A 15,658-nucleotide genomic window follows, 5' to 3' on the forward strand; every position below is an offset into this window, starting at 1 on the left:
TTTATAATAAAAATGTATTTTACTGGGGGGAAATTACCAAGGTGTCAAACTCTTTGGGGGGTTTTGATTGGCATACGTCCGCTTTCGGTTCTCCTCAGCACCAGAAGCACCCCGGAAATGACAGCATACTTTTTCTTTCAGGAAGAGCATCTTCACTGACTCAGTACGTCGTTGACAACAACAGGGACCGAACTCAATAATAACAACGGCTGTCTGTCAGCTACATTTTGGTTATACAAATTACCATTGTAGCTGTCCGGGATTCATACGTTCACGGGTATGGAATATATATAGGCATAATCTATTTCTAGAAGTGATTGTCGCCTACCGCTTACTTAGCTGTAGTGCCATGGCCTGCTTGCATGCTAACGAGCAGACAGCTACTACTAGCTAGCTCTAGCTACTTTGAAGATAACCACAAAACAGATAAGACTATACCAGCGAGCCTTCCCTAACTACCTAGTTAGCTGTTACCTTGATATACATTGATACCATGTGTCATCAAATTGACAGATATTTAGCGTCATTGACAATTGCAGTACCTCGATCATGCGTTGAAAATATATCCTGTCACTGACTTCCTTTCCATTCCCTTAATTGATCACACTTGCCACGTGTCAATGGGGTTGCTAGGGTATTTGGTGCCTGCTGGGAACGACAAGCTGTTAGATATTGTCTATAATCCAAATGGATTAGATGCATTGACGTGAGCAAGGAATGATACAGTAATGCAGAGTGATGTGTTGTCAGCAGACTAACATAGGTGTGTCTGAAAATGATGGCTGGAATATTGCTCAATGTGTTCTTTCTTTCTGTGCAGGTCAGACAAATGAAGTGACCGACAGGATATGATGTCATCATTCCAAGTGGTGGGTTCGTCCCCCAATAGCAGTGTTGGCGTGATGGAAACGTCTAATTTCGCTCACGTCATATTTCAGAACGTGGGGAAGAGCTTCCTGCCCCAGGCTCCGCTGGAATGTTGCTATACCCTGACCCCCTACCTCACCCCCAATCCCAAAGATTGGGTGGGCATCTTTAAGGTGTGGACACTTAGATGCTCAAACAAAACAACCTCTTATTTTAAGTGTTGGTGCCACACACAATTTCCTCCAACACACACACCCACATACAACACACACATGCGTACACAACACCCCTGCCTCTTATTTCCACCATTCTCGTCATATATCTGATCATACTTATTTTTCTGAACGTGCCCACCAAAGGAACAGTTGCTCCCATTTTGATGTGGTTGTCTCTGGGGCAGGGAAGGGGATATATGGGGGCGGATGCAGAAGCTGGGTGGGTAATCGTGGGGGGCACTTAATTAGCTACTTTGATACTTGTTCATTAATATCTCTGTTCTGTTCCACCCTCCTTACCCTGTTTCCTTCTGTTTCCTCTCCACTCCTCTCTTACTTTTCATCTCTCTCTCTTCATCTATCCTCTCGCCTTGGGCTCTCCCTCATCTCACTCTTTTATCGGGGCCATCAAATCTCACAGTTAATTAACAGGAAATGTGAATGAGGGAACTTAATCTCTCGTAAAGACGAAAAGCAAACATTTTTATCATCATTTAAGAACTCACTTCAAATCCACCAGCTCTATTAAAAAGGGATACAGACACAAGGTTTATTTGGAAAATGTCGATTGGAAAATATAAATGGTTAATCCACACCAATAAAATCTGTTTGATGTGTAGCTTTATGTAAGGGTGAGGAGAGATCTGTGCTCTTCAGTGTGTGTGTGTGTGCAGGGATGTGTGTGTGTGTGTGTCTGTGTGTGTGTGTGTGTGTGTGTGTGTGTGTGTGTGTGTGTGTGTGTGTGTGTGTGTGTGTGTGTGTGTGTGTGTGTGTGTGTGAAAGAGAGGGGAAAAAGCAGGAGAGAGTGGAAAGATTTTTCCACAAATTTCTTCTGTTGGAGGTGGTGGGTTTTCCCTTAATTCTTGAGGGTATTAGTCAGAACTTAAAACAAAGCTGCAGTACTGTATGTGACAACTATGACTCGGCCTCTGACATCATAGGTTGTACACAGACACCCCCTAGTGGTCTGACACTGTCAGGGCATTTGTCATTAAAAAAATTGCAAAACCATAACAGCTTTTCTTTCTTCTTCCTAAAAAAAAGAAAGAATGCTGTCATTTAGTCTCCTTTGGCACCCCTCATCAATACAGAGTTGTTTTATATATAATTTGTGCATTTGTCAGCATGTTCTGTAACAGACACACCTTTTGAACAAGCCCTGAAGGAAACATTTGGTTGTGGCATGTTTGTTGGGTCTTCTTGGAGAAACCCGCTCACTAACTATGTAATTAACATGTCATCACTCAGCTTGCTCATGCCTCTGAAGAGTGATTGATTGAATCGGTGTCTGTGATTATTTGATCACGTTTACATTCATGCCAAGTCTCAGCATTGCAACTGTACAAAACCGAACTTCAGTCAGACTCACTCTCCCCTCTTTGGTAATTTGTACATTTCTATCCACACACACACAGGCATACATAGGCCTTGTCTGTTGGGTGAAATACAAACGACCATCCCTAGGAATGAAGACTGAGAAGACACCCACCATTTGGATATAAAGTTCACAATCCTAACCATTATCATTATTTCGGCCTGTTGTTATAATTAGGAATAAATAATACATGTTATTTGTAATGCCCCTTTCTTGCACTCACATCGTTACAGTACAATTATAATTTGTCATAAACAGTCATAAAACATAATTACTTAATAACTTAATTTGTAAATTTCTATCTACAAACACAGGCATACATAGGCCTTGTCATAAAACATAATTACTTAATAAGTGTATTACACTTAGATGCCTAATACTGCTAGACGGTCTGATTATTCCTATTGTTTTTATACTGCTGTGGTCCAACGTTTTTTCTTCTTCTAAGGTTGTTAGACGAAGTTAACTCCTTTAGCCGATGCTGCTCTGAGTGGTTTTGTGGTGGTTAGTGTGTATGTGTGTTTGTGTGCAAGCAAGAGAGATGAAGAGAGCGTGTGATTGTGTGTGACAGTTTTATGGCGTACGGTCGGAGTTATAATGTTCTGTCTTTCCTTTCATCATATGTCACCTAACAACACATGAATGTGATATAATTCCTTCTCCCCCGCCATTTTCTGTAAAATTGTCACCTTTTTTTTTTTTCCTGTTTCTTTTTTTCCCCCCATGTGGACTGTTTCCTCGAAGGCAACACCCTCAAAGATACGTCTGACACACATGTAGTTCTGAGACACACACTGACACATGCGTCTACACACACATCAGACCACTCAGACCCCTCCCAGTCTTATATAACCAGAGGACAAGAAGGGGAAGATGTTGAGGAGAAACATGTTTCAATCATGGCAATAATACCATCGTTGTACATTCATAGAAAGTGTGTCTTCTATGTCATAGTATGGGTGTGCAATTTCAATGAATTGTAACTTGTACTGTGTGTTTGTGTGTGCGCGTGCGTGTGCACGTGTGTGTGTGTGTGTGTTGCGTTCCAGGTGGGCTGGAGCACAGCCAGGGACTACTACACCTTCCTCTGGTCTCCCATGCCAGATGACTATGAACCTGGGAGCACCGTACATAGGACCGTGGTGTTCCAAGGTAGTCTCTGTTCTCACACGCACACACACACACGCACTAGCACTGGCTTGTACTGGCATACTGCGTTCAAACATATAAAAATAGACAACCATTATATGTGCACTCACCCACACACACAGTAGACGTACAGTGTTTCTATACAGACACAGAGAACAGCCATGTACAGGACCAGGGGGTTTCAAGGTAACCTCTCCATTTTACGGTGCATATAAAAACCAGGCCTGGTATTTTATTAAAGGAACACAACCACAACCGTGGCCAGAGCCTCGAAACACCTCTCTGAGTCTGAGAGGAAACCACACGACATCCACACACACACTACACGCACAACACACACACACCAACATCTGCGGACAGGTTTTACTGTGTCTGAAATGGTCAGATATGACACAGTTTAAGTACCAGAGCAGTCTGTGGTGTGTCTGTAAAACTGCCCGACTGCTGGGTGTATCGTATTGTGACTGCTAGCGCTGGTCCTGGCCCACTGCTCGCTACTCTGAAATACACATGAACAGTGTCCAAATAGTCAGTCACATAATTGCTCGACTTAAGTTCAAGATGTGCATGTGGGTAGTTCCGTTCATACCCGTTCTGTGACCCAATATCATGCTGTGTGGTCAATTCTCCGACTCAAATCCATGACGTGTTTAGTTCTCACACAGTATGTTCGTTTGTGTTTTCTCACCTCGACACACTCTCGCAGGCTACTATGTTCCCAAGAGTGATGGGGAGTTCTACCAGTTCTGCTACGTCACCCACACAGGGGACATCCGCGGCGCCAGCACGCCCTTCCTGTTCCGCCCGGCCACGCCCACCGAGGAGCTGCTCACCGTCACCGAGGACGACAGCAACTCCGACATCCTGGTGGTCACCACCAAGAGCGGCCTGCTGGAGGTAGTCTGGGCCTGGGGAGACCGGCTCACTCACACACAGACACAGACAGACAGATGCACCCTCTAACACACACACACACACACACTCACACACACACACACAGACAGATGCACCCTCACACACACACAAACACACACAGGCAGAGCACGCCCACACACCCTAATACACACGTGCACACACACACAAATTGAGACACTATAATCAGATGCAGTCCTATTGTGAAACATACGGTACTGGGAAAAATTCTTACACAATTATTTTTTGTAAGCAAAAGACAACAAAAACCTTCTGTGCATTGCACTTTTATACTGCCGCACAAGTAAAGATTTTTATTTCATTTGAGACAATACAAGCTTAAAGAAGACTTTTGTATGAGTATTGTACATCCCTCCCTCCCTCCCACCCTCCCTCCTCCTCTCCTCCTCTCCTCCTCTCCTCCCTCCCTCCCTCCCTCGCCCTTCCTCCCTCCCCTCTCTCCTCCCTCCCTCCCTCCTCCCCTCCCCCCTCCTCCCTCCCTCCTCCCTCCTCCTCTCCTCCCTCCCCCCTCCTGGCGCGGGCAGGAGGCGCAACAGGAGCGGCGGGAGCTGCTAAAGGCCATGCAGCTCCTGCAGGAGGAGAAGAAGCTGCTGCTGGAGGAGCAGAGGCGTCTGGCCAGGGAGAGGGAGCTGGAGAGGGAGACCTGCAGCCTGCTGCGCACCCACAACCAGGTGAGGGATGTGTGTGTGTCTGTGTGTGTGTGTCTGTGTGTGTCTGTGTGTGTGTGTCTCTGTGTGTCTGTGTGTGCGTGTGTGCGTGCGTGTGTAGATAGCCTGTATTTGATCCTGTGCTTGTTCCTCACCATTGATCACAGGTTCCAACATCAAAGGTTTGACTTTTATGAATGATCTGTGTCCATGTTTGAGAGCACAAAGACCTCGGTCTGCGTGTGTGTGTGTGTGTGGGTCTGTTTGCTCCAACTTTCTGTCCCCTTTAAACAACTTGACTCAGTGGGCCAGAACGCGATCGGCACTAGAGACCCTTGGTCTCTAGTCTGGGGCATCTGGCGTCAGCACGATGCCATCTCAACCGCAGAGTGAACAAACATGACGTCAAGCCCCCACACACACACACACACACACACTCCCTAAAACCACCCCTTGTTTTAACTCCACTCAATCTATCACTCACACTCACTGTCAGTTTTCAAACCTCCGCACACATTCTACACACACACACACAGTCGCTCTCATTATGCCACCCGCTTGCAACTTTTAGAATGTGTGTGGAATTAGACGAGAGTGTCCGCAAACCGCCTGACTGAAAAGCAGGAGCCCAGCCCAGCTCCAGGGCCAAACATGTCTTAGTCACGCGATTCCCAGGGCACTGCCTCCATCCCACCCACCCCCCCCCCTCTCTCTCTCTCTCTCTCTCTCTCTCTCTATCTCTCTCTCTCTCTCTCTATCTCTCTCTGTTCTCTGTAGGCTTACTCATCCTCTCGTTCTTCTTTCCTCCATTTGTCTCCTGGCTCATGTAGTCCATCTCTTTGGAATACGTGGACCTCAGGGGTAAACCTTCAGACGGAGACATGTCTTCCACAGAGAGCGACATGTGTAGCGTGCCAACAAGGAGTTAACCTACTGAAACTCTGAGAGATGTGAAGGGGGAGAGAGGGAGGGGAGGGAGCCAGGAATGCCTCACCAGAGGATGGATCCTGAATCTAGTCTCACAGTGCCCCCTAGTGGATGTCTCTGGTCCTGGTTTGCTAGGTTTCAGACTGCATTGGGTGAGTCCTTTGCTCTTTACAAAGGACAAAATTGCCATAAATTACATCCTCCCAAAGACTATTATCAATGTGTCGCTTCTCATTCACCAGCTCTTAGCTTCCTAGATATATGGTGTATGTATGTGGCGTGTGTGTGTGTGTGTTTGTTTAAGTGTTACCAGCATTCATATGTATGGTTTGTCTCTGTCAAGGCCTTGCTTATGTTCCACGGATGAAAATATCCTTTTACTCCAACATGAAAACATAAGTACATATTTTGCGGCTGCTAATTTAACGACTACATGTTTTATAAGGTCTTTATGCGCTGCTAAAGTGCTTCCCAAACGCCAGCAGTAAAATCCTGAGTCATCGAGAGAGCCAAGCCCATAGGGAGCCGGAGAGAGTGTGTGTGTGTGTGTGTGTTGGTGAAAAGTGCATCTGGATGTCTTTTTGATATACTGTACATGTTGGATTTATTTTCTTTGATGGGTGTTCTGTGTGTCTAACATGTCCTTGACAGTGTGTGTTGGAAGTGTGTGCATGTGTGTGCGTTTGACATATATGTGTGTGTGTGTGTGTGTGTTGGACGTGTATGTGTGAGGTGAATAATGGTGGGGAGCTAGTAGGCGTGCTGCTTTGTCAAACGAGAAGTTCGCTCCGGGTGATTTAATGTTCTCCGAAGCAGAACGTGCGCAAGTTCTAACAGGGACCGACGCTGAGGACAGGAACATGTCTCATGTGTTGGACGGCTGCCAATCATTCCCTCCGGGAATGGTCCTCTTAGTTCAGGAAATGATGACCTGTTCGTATTCACAGTTGATGTTCACCAGCAGTAACACAAAAAAGGCAACCTGAAACACTGGGAACTTTTGTTGTCCCGGCGACGTGATTGGCTCCGGTGCTGCACCCGCCTCTAACCTGGGCTGCGGTGCCGTGACGGCCCCCCCTCCGATTGGCCGCAGTGACCGACAGCGCCTCCCTGTGGCTGTGTGCAGGAGCTGCTGCGCTCCTCCCAGGGCCTGTGTGAGGAGCGCGAGGACGTGAGGAGGAGGCTGCAGGCGGCCACGGAGCGCGTGCGCCAGCTGGAGGAAGACCTGCTGGGAGTCACCCAGAGAGGCCTGCAGAAGGAGACCGAGCTGGACTGGTACAACCACCTCCCCCACAGGAACACACACACACACACACACACACACACACTGAGAGGAGCATCACACAAGGCTACGGTACCCACTCCGACGCTGTCTCGGCCGTTTTGATGTGTGTGGTAGAGGATGACCATTCAGGATCATCCCCTACTTAGTTTGTTGGAGCCGTGTGGTCTGACTGCGGTTGCTTGTCCTGCAGCATCAGAGATCGTCTGAAGAAGCTGCTGGTGGAGAGGGACAGCCTGGAGAGCCAGCTGAAGAACGAGAAGGACGAGAGAGATCTGTACAAGGTGAGAGGCTCGCTGGAGGTGACGGGAGTTTCCTACTGCTGGTAGTTTGTGCGGTAGTGTGTATTTGTGTGTGTATGCGTATTGATGTGTGTGTGTGTGTGTGTGCAGGCCCACCTGCGCAGCACAGAGCTGGAGAACACCAAGCTGAGTGCAGAGCTGCAGATGCTGAAGGCGGTGGAGCTGAACAGGGAGGTGACCATCGCTCAGTTCCAGGAGGAGCTGGAGCGCCTCCGGTCATGCGTGGCCCAGAGAGACAGCCTGGAGAAGGAGCTCAGCACACACACTGCAGACCAGGTACACCCACACACACACACACACTGCAGACCAGGTAAACACACACACGCGTTGTGTTGTGTGGATGTGATTTTGTAAAAGTTTGAAACAGACGCACTTGGAAGATTTTGTGTGGGTGATAACTAATTAGAGGGGGGTGAAACTTCAAATGGGGTTCAAGTAGGTGTGTGTGTGTGCGTGTGTGTGTAAGTGCGCGCGGCAGGCCGAGGTGGGCCGCCTGGGCGAGCAGCTGCGTCAGGCCGAGGAGCAGCTCCAGGCCTCCCGCCAGCAGGCGGCCATGTTGGCGTCGGAGCTGCGCGACTCCACCAGCGCCCGCGACCGCACCATGACGGAGCTGTACCGCGCCCGCCTGGAGGCCGACGCCCTGCGCGCCAGCCTGGCCGACGCCCAGGCCGAGTGCCAGCGCATGGAGACGCAGCTGGACCGCATGAGGAGCGCCGCCCAGCAGGAAGTGGTGAGGGGAAGGAGGAAGTGAGACCTCCGAACCAGGAAGTGGACTCGTTTGACTCTCCGTGCCGAGTCGTGACTGGATCGGTCCACGCGGTGTGATTTGGTGGAACTTACTCGACCTATGTGTCTTTCTTCTCCTTCTCCCCCTCCCCCCTCCCTCCCTCCCTCCCTCCCTCTCCCCCTCCCTCCCTCCCCGCCTGACCCCCCAGGGCGTGGGCACCTCGTCGGAGGGCGTGGTGTCGGAGGTGGAGGCGGAGCTCCAGCGGGAGGTGGAGGAGCTGAAGCTCCGCCTCCACATGGCGGCTGAGCACTACAAGGAGAAGTACCGGGAGTGTCAGAGGCTGCGCCGGCAGGTGGCCAAGCTCAGCGAGGCTCAGGGGGTGAGGGTCCTCACACTCGCACGCACACGCACACACGCACGTTAACACCACTCAACTGGTGTTTGTGGCCTGTTCGCAGGAGTCCAAAAGAAATCCTGGGGCTTTGACCCTACAGGAGACACTTACTCCCAGTCCGGAGTCACCAACAAGAGGTACACACACACACACACACACACACACACACTACACACTGTGTCTACATGCGTCATGTATGTGTGATGTAAGCTGGACCCTGTATGTGTTCGCAGGGAGCCTTTCTGTTGCTGTGCTCCAAGGATTGACTGAGAAGACCTGCGCTCCTGAACACGACACGGAAGAGGCGCTCACACACACCGACACGCACACCGACACACACTCAGAGGAGGAGGATAGACAGGGCACCGGGGTTGGAGAGGGGCAGAGGAAGGGGCAGGGAGGAGAGGAAGTGGGAAGAGACGTGAGTGGAGGAGAGGCGAGGGGGAGAGCAGGGAACGTGGAGAAGGAAGAGAGGCACGAAAGAAGCATGGGAGAGGAGAGCTTGAGGATGGGGAGTTGGGTGGAGGTGGAGAACGAGACCAAGAGCGCGGAGGAGAACGACGAAGGAAGGGGCGTGGTGGATGAGGAGGACGGGAGGAGCGTGGAGGAGGTGGAGGGGAGGAGCGTGGAGGAGGTGGAGAAAGAACAGACGCGCTCGGTGGAGGAGGAGCTAGCGAGCATGGAGGAGAAGTGGAGGGAGCAGTGTGCCATCAACGAGACCCTCAAGCAACGTCTGGCCAATGAGGAGGAGCGCTTCAGAGTGAGTCCAGGGAGGCTTGTGTACACACACACACACACTCTCTCTCAAACACACACACACACACACACATAGGAAATATACACATTACCTATTGTATTCCTCAGCCAAGCAGAGAGTGTCCAGGTCGGTTTAGTAAATCAAGTTGCCTTAATCCTACAAACAGCGTGTGTGTTTGTGTGTGCGGGCGGGCGGGCGGGCGGGTGGGCGGTTGGGCTGTCTGACTGGCGGGCTGGCGGGCATACAACTGACTCCTGAATAGATGCCTGCCTACTTGCACAAGCGTGTGTGTGTGTGTGTGTTTGATCTCAGTGAGTGAGTGTGTGTTTATCCCTGCTGTAAATAAGGCTCTCTCTCCTTTGATAGCGTCTTCAGTCAGAGATAAATACTGGGACTGTGAGCTCCCTAATGGTCCTAGGGCAGACAGAGAGCTCCTCAGGCTGCCAGCCACACAGGGCCATGCTTTATGGCTGTTTACGTTGCAGACCCTGGGAAGCAGGGAGACAGGGAGGAGAGGAATGAGAGAGAGAAGTGTACTATTGCAGACCCCTTTTCACCTGAACTTAACCCTCAGGCCATGTCGTAATTCAGTTTCCCCCGAAAGTAAGAGTGGAGGGGGGGGGGGGGCAGAGAGACTGATAGACAAGAAGGGCAGGGCAGGCGGGGAGAGGGGGAGACAGATTGAGAGGGAGCAAGAGGGGGAGAGACACTCCTTTTGATAGTGTCTGGAGGGAGGGCTAAACGTCAGGCTGGGAGAGAGTGAGAGAGCCCTGCTTGTGTGTGTGTGTGTGTGTTTGTGTGTGTGTGTGAGCCCTGCTTGTGTGTGTGTGTGTGTGTGAGTCCTGCCTGTGTGTGTGTGTGTGTGAGTCCTGCCTGTGACGCCTCGTCTCCCTGCTGCAGATCCACATGGCCGAGCGGGCCGGCGAGGTGACAGAGCTCAAGCACAAGCTGGCTCAGGCCCTCAGAGACAAGGAGAAGCTCCAGGAGGTAGGACTGCCCACATGTCTGTCACAACGTCTCACCTGGGGCAGCAACATTCATATAGCTGTTATAACGTCACACCTGGGGCAGCAACATTCATATAGCTGTTAGAACATCACACCTGGTATATGAACATTCATATAGCTGTTAGAACATCACACCTGGTCTAGGAACATTCATATAGCTGTTAGAACATCACACCTGGTATATGAACATTCATATAGCTGTTAGAACATCACACCTGGTCTAGGAACATTCATATAGCTGTTAGAACATCACACCTGGTATATGAACATTCATATAGCTGTTAGAACATCACACCTGGTCTAGGAACATTCATATAGCTGTTAGAACATCACACCTGGTCTAGGAACGTTCATATAGCCGTTTTAACATCACAACTGAACATGAACATTCCACCCAACGACCACTTAACGAAACGATCCCAAACCAGGTCTGAAACATACAGAGGTGCAACATGGAGATGTTTCATAGCTTTGAAGGATCCGGTTCCTCTATTTCTTTCCCTTAGTTCCTCGGAGTCTCCTGCCAGATGAAAGCTAGTGATGTTCCACACATACCTGCTCCGTAGCCCTGAGCTACTCCTCCATTATCTGGTGCAAATGCCAACCGTCGTGTCGGTTTTACCCCCACGGCAAAATGTTAAGCTGGGATACGGCTGCACTAATGAAGTCATGAAGAGAAAAGGGCTCAGAGGAAATAGGGGGAGGAGGAAAGACAGGAAGAGAAGGAGGCGAAGGAGAGAAATGTCGTTTGACACCCATTACAGTAATGAGTAGATAACTAATGCACATGGTTCAGGTGGAAAACGCTTATGCGTAGAGAAACCACGCTTTCCGAGAACTGAGAGAGAACTGTTTCCACCAAGCCCCTCTTTTGTTGTTGTTTGTTTGTTTGTGATGTCTTGTGATTGACCTGACAGAGTGGTTATTTAAGGACTTAACCAATGATCTTGCACGTTGCTGTTGTTGTCGTGTCCAGGAGCTGCAGCAGTGTCTGGACAGACAGAGGGAGCGTGAGGCGGAGGGGTCAGAGGTCAAACCCGTGGTGCTGCGCTACCCCCTCCCCTACCCCCAGGACCCCTCCCCACCCCCACTGGTGCCACACAGGCCTGCAGAGCTGCAGTACGGCAACCCCTACTCTGCTGACAGCACCCGAGGTACAGCACCTCTCTCTCCCTCAACACCCTTCACCTCTCTCTGTCAACACCCTTCACCTCTCTCTGTCAACACCCTTCACCTCTCTCTCTGTCAACACCCTTCACCTCTCTCCCTCAACACCCTTCACCCCTCTCTCCCTCAACACCCTTCACCCCTCTCTCTGTCCCTCAACACCCTTCACCCCTCTCTCTCTCTCTCAACACTCTTCACCTCTCTCTCTCTCTCTCTCTCTCTCTCTCTCTCTCTCTCACACCCTTCACCCTTCACACGTCTCTCTCTCATTCATTCATGTTGTTACCCAAGTGACACTTCTTGTTGTGTGTGTGTGTTGTTTGTGTCCATGTCCAGACGGAGCAGATGGCGCCCTCTCCCCTGAGCAGATGCCCCGGCCCCCCCCGGAGGCCCCTACCTGCGGCCCCCCCGCCTCAGCCCCGGGGGCCACCTGGGACAGGGGGGTGGTCTGCATCCAGCCCTCCCGCAGCATGAGCCCCCCCGACGGCCTGGAACACCCCCCTGAGGAGCCCCGCAACGTGAGGCCACTCTCACACACACACACACACACAAGTTTAAACGCAAGTATTTGAAAGACTCGAGGCTGAAACTATACGAACACAAAGCAGAAGAACACACAGGCTGTCTAGTCGTTGAGCCAAATCCCCTGCACAGTGTGGGCGGCTGGCCCAGGTCTCATTTACATAAAGCTCTAATTAACGTCACCTCCTAACTCGTTGGAGAGAGACTGACGGAGGTGGAGACTGGAGGAGGCTAATTAAGGAGATAGATCTAGGATCCATTCCCCCCTCTCTAAGCCTCATCTCACACATGGGGATCCAAAACGAGATTGGTTACCAAGGTCAATTTCCTCTTCCTCTCTAATTAGGACAGGATATAGTAGGAGGGCACCCGGCATGCACACACTCACTCGCGCCCGCGCGAACACCTCGCGCGCACCCACACACACGCACATTGCTCTTTACTGGTACACTTGAATCATGACCCCCTCATCTCTGCCTCCTCTCCTCAACATTAAAGGACTATTAACCTTTGAGGGAAACCATCAGTGTCTCGACAGCCTTGAGCTTTATTGTAAAGGTGTGTGTCGGTGTGGGTGTGTGTCGGTGTGGGTGTTGTTCGCAGTTATTTAGTCAGGTAGGTACTTTATCGATCCCAAAGAGAAATTACGGAACGTCTGCAACATACAGCGTTGTGTGTTGTCTGCAGTCATTACAAGGTGTGTGTGTGTGTTGTTGCAGGTCGGTGACGGGGCACAGCCAGCGTGCAATCATCAAGCTGGCCGACACAACGAAGGAAGGGGCAGCTTCTGCTTTGACTCCAGGTAACACACACAAACACGCACAGTCGTCCACTCAGAAGAAGCTGTGCGCTGCACACATAACCCTAGCCCTAACGAGCACGTTCTCTCTCCCCCGTTAACCCTGGACCGTGGGTCCGCCAGCGGGGCGGTGCACAAGCGCTGCCCGCTGTGCGAGGTGATCTTCCCGCCGCACTTTGAGCAGCGCAGCTTCGAGCAGCACGTGGAGAGCCACTGGAAGGTGTGTCCCGTCTGCTCCCAGCAGTTCCCCCTCGACTGCCAGCAGCAGCTCTTCGAGAGGCACGTGCTCACGCACTTCGACGGCCACGTGCTCAACTTCGACAACATCGAGTAGAGCAAGGGGAAGGGGGATGGGGGGGGGGGGGAAGGCGAGGGGTTGGGGGCTGTCGTTTTGAGTCGAATAAACGGGTCAAAGTATTGCAGTTGTTGGGATTAGTATGTTTGAGGTCTAACTTCATTTCAGAACCCAGTGCAAAATCAACTTTGTTTAAGGCTTGAAAAGGGGCAGAGGGATTACAGGTGGATGTAGACAAGATGGTGATGGCTCCGCCAACCTCTGAACCGGGGCTAGAAGGGACTAGCATTCTTTTTTAGGCCAGGCTCGTGGCGGGAGCTTCTTGGGTTTTCGTCTCATGATTATGATGTCATCTTTCTGCTTCTGGAGATGCTAGCGTTATTCACCACTGCATGTGTTTAGTATCTGTGTAGGATTCACCTGTTAATACCAGTCAGTCAAGTCTGTCAGCACTTTCCAAACTTAGCTTCTTTATTTTCCTGTTACGGGCGTGTCTGTGGGTCACACAGGTATTAGCAGGCAGGGGGCCCTGGCAACATAAGGTCAAAGATGCTGTATTTAATACTCCATGGCTGGTGGGGGTTGTAGTCTTGGGTGACTTCCAAGCCGTTAAACTGTATAGAGAGCCTAACTAAAAACTACAAATGTTGAGCAAAGATGTCCGACTTTTTTTTAAAGGAAGGGATGAAAAGAAGGAAATAGCACTAGGTTTTAGTTTATATCTGCACTAAAGATGCTTTATTCTGAATGTAATGTATATATGAGATGTATAACTTATGGAGCAAAATGTGTGAAATACTGTTGTGACCCCCCCCCCTCCTCTCCTCAGTGTGTTCCCTCATGTTTTAGTAATGACAGAATTATGGACCAATGATGTTTTACTTCCTGGTGTATTCTAAAGTCCTCCCCTGGAGTGTTATCCACAGTTGATTGGAGGAGAGGTATTTGAAAATATATTTGCAAACTGAAAATCACTGCTATGGACCATACCATTATGTAACCAACACTTTCATTTAGAATGTAAAAATTAGATGAACAGTCGTCTTCTTTCCCTTTTGTGCAGGTCCATGTCCGTTTGGCCAGGTGTGTGTGTGTGTGGTTGATTTTCTCTTCTGTGTGAGGTACTTTATCTGTTCACCATCAGTCAGATATTTTCCTGTCATATGAATGTGGCTACACAGTGCTATAATCAGATTTTACATTTACACTCATAATTCTAGACTGTGTGTGTATGTTGGTCTTACCTCTCCAGACACCCCCTCCTATGTAAGGATGTATGTGTTGGTTTGAATGTGCATATCTAAAAAGATCTTTAGGAAATAAAGAATGCTTGTCAAATGGATCCAGTTGCCATTTTGTCCTATGATGTTCAGGGTTGACGAGTTGTCACCTTAACGTTGAAAAGACTGAACCACCCAGGACCACAGACTGAACCACCCACAACCACAGACTGAACCACCCAGGACTAAAGACTGAACCACCCAGGACCACAGACTGAACCACCCAGGACCACAGACTGAACCACCCAGGACTAAAGACTTAGCTTGAACTTTATTTATTTTCCATGTAATGGTGTTTACATTTCTGAAGCAGCTTCTTATATAGAAAGACAGTTTGACAGTATACAAGTTACCCTCCTTACATCATCTGTATGCCTCCATACAAAACAGGAAACGGCGTTCTCCACATGACATATAAAAATATAATTTAAAAGCACTTGACAACAGACACATTACAATACATTCACTGTACACAGTATATTGAAATCTCCTGTCCGCCCCCTCTCCCTGTACATGCACACAGCCCTGTCCTCCAACACCATACGTGTAATACTGTCACTGGCCCCGTTAAACAATGTCATCTGCATTGTTCCCATGGCGACCTTGGTATCTGTGGAAGAGGACAGGTTTAGGAGTGTTTGACAGATCCTGAACTGGAGACTCTCCGACTGTCTCTAATCCCACACCAGAACATTCCGTCGCTCCCTATTTCCAAGTATGGAAAGTGAAGCTGTGAAGTTCTAGAACGACAGGGCCTAACGGGCCAACGGGACTTGGAAACAGCCCGTCGTTTCACCCCGTAGACTGGAGATGTCAAGCGATGTTAACATCGCTGAGCAGCCACTCTCGTATCTGAGTGTCACCGCTCCATCCAAGCGGCCCGTGTGCCACTTTTGAAAGGTTTTCATGGCAACAGAACGCAGAGACGGCTCGCGGGGTGTACGTGCGAGGGAAAGGAGGAAACACGGACTTCATGTTTTTTTACAAAAGCATCTTGAAAAAATGGCGGCCGA

At 49.8% G+C, this 15,658-nt stretch overlaps 1 protein-coding gene across 4 annotated transcripts; it reads left to right on the forward strand.

Moving 5' to 3' along the window:
• The first annotated feature begins 127 nt into the window (after nt 1-127).
• LOC146295588 (tax1-binding protein 1 homolog A-like) lies at nt 128-14,707 on the forward strand. 4 transcript variants are annotated; one of them, XR_014753310.1, is made up of 18 exons: nt 128-277; nt 821-1,040; nt 3,507-3,609; nt 4,313-4,503; nt 5,064-5,210; nt 7,240-7,388; nt 7,589-7,679; nt 7,788-7,973; nt 8,164-8,427; nt 8,633-8,803; nt 8,883-8,955; nt 9,052-9,578; nt 10,476-10,562; nt 11,559-11,736; nt 12,086-12,267; nt 12,991-13,073; nt 13,194-14,306; nt 14,429-14,707. XR_014753310.1 is itself a non-coding variant. In XM_084696537.1 (17 exons), exons 2-17 carry the CDS (start codon nt 849-851, stop codon nt 13,402-13,404), a joined length of 2,835 nt encoding a protein of 944 aa, XP_084552663.1. In that variant the 5' UTR covers nt 128-277; nt 821-848; the 3' UTR covers nt 13,405-14,707. The 4 variants fall into 4 exon arrangements, 3 of the variants coding, with proteins under 3 accessions (XP_084552663.1, XP_084552664.1, XP_084552665.1); XM_084696537.1 differs by having other exon boundaries at nt 13,194-14,707; XM_084696538.1 differs by having other exon boundaries at nt 5,067-5,210; nt 13,194-14,707.
• Nucleotides 14,708-15,658: the final 951 nt, after the last annotated feature.

Source organism: Hypomesus nipponensis, chromosome 4 (assembly GCF_054491055.1).
Source record: "Hypomesus nipponensis isolate SF chromosome 4, ASM5449105v1, whole genome shotgun sequence".
NCBI lineage: Eukaryota > Metazoa > Chordata > Actinopteri > Osmeriformes > Osmeridae > Hypomesus > Hypomesus nipponensis.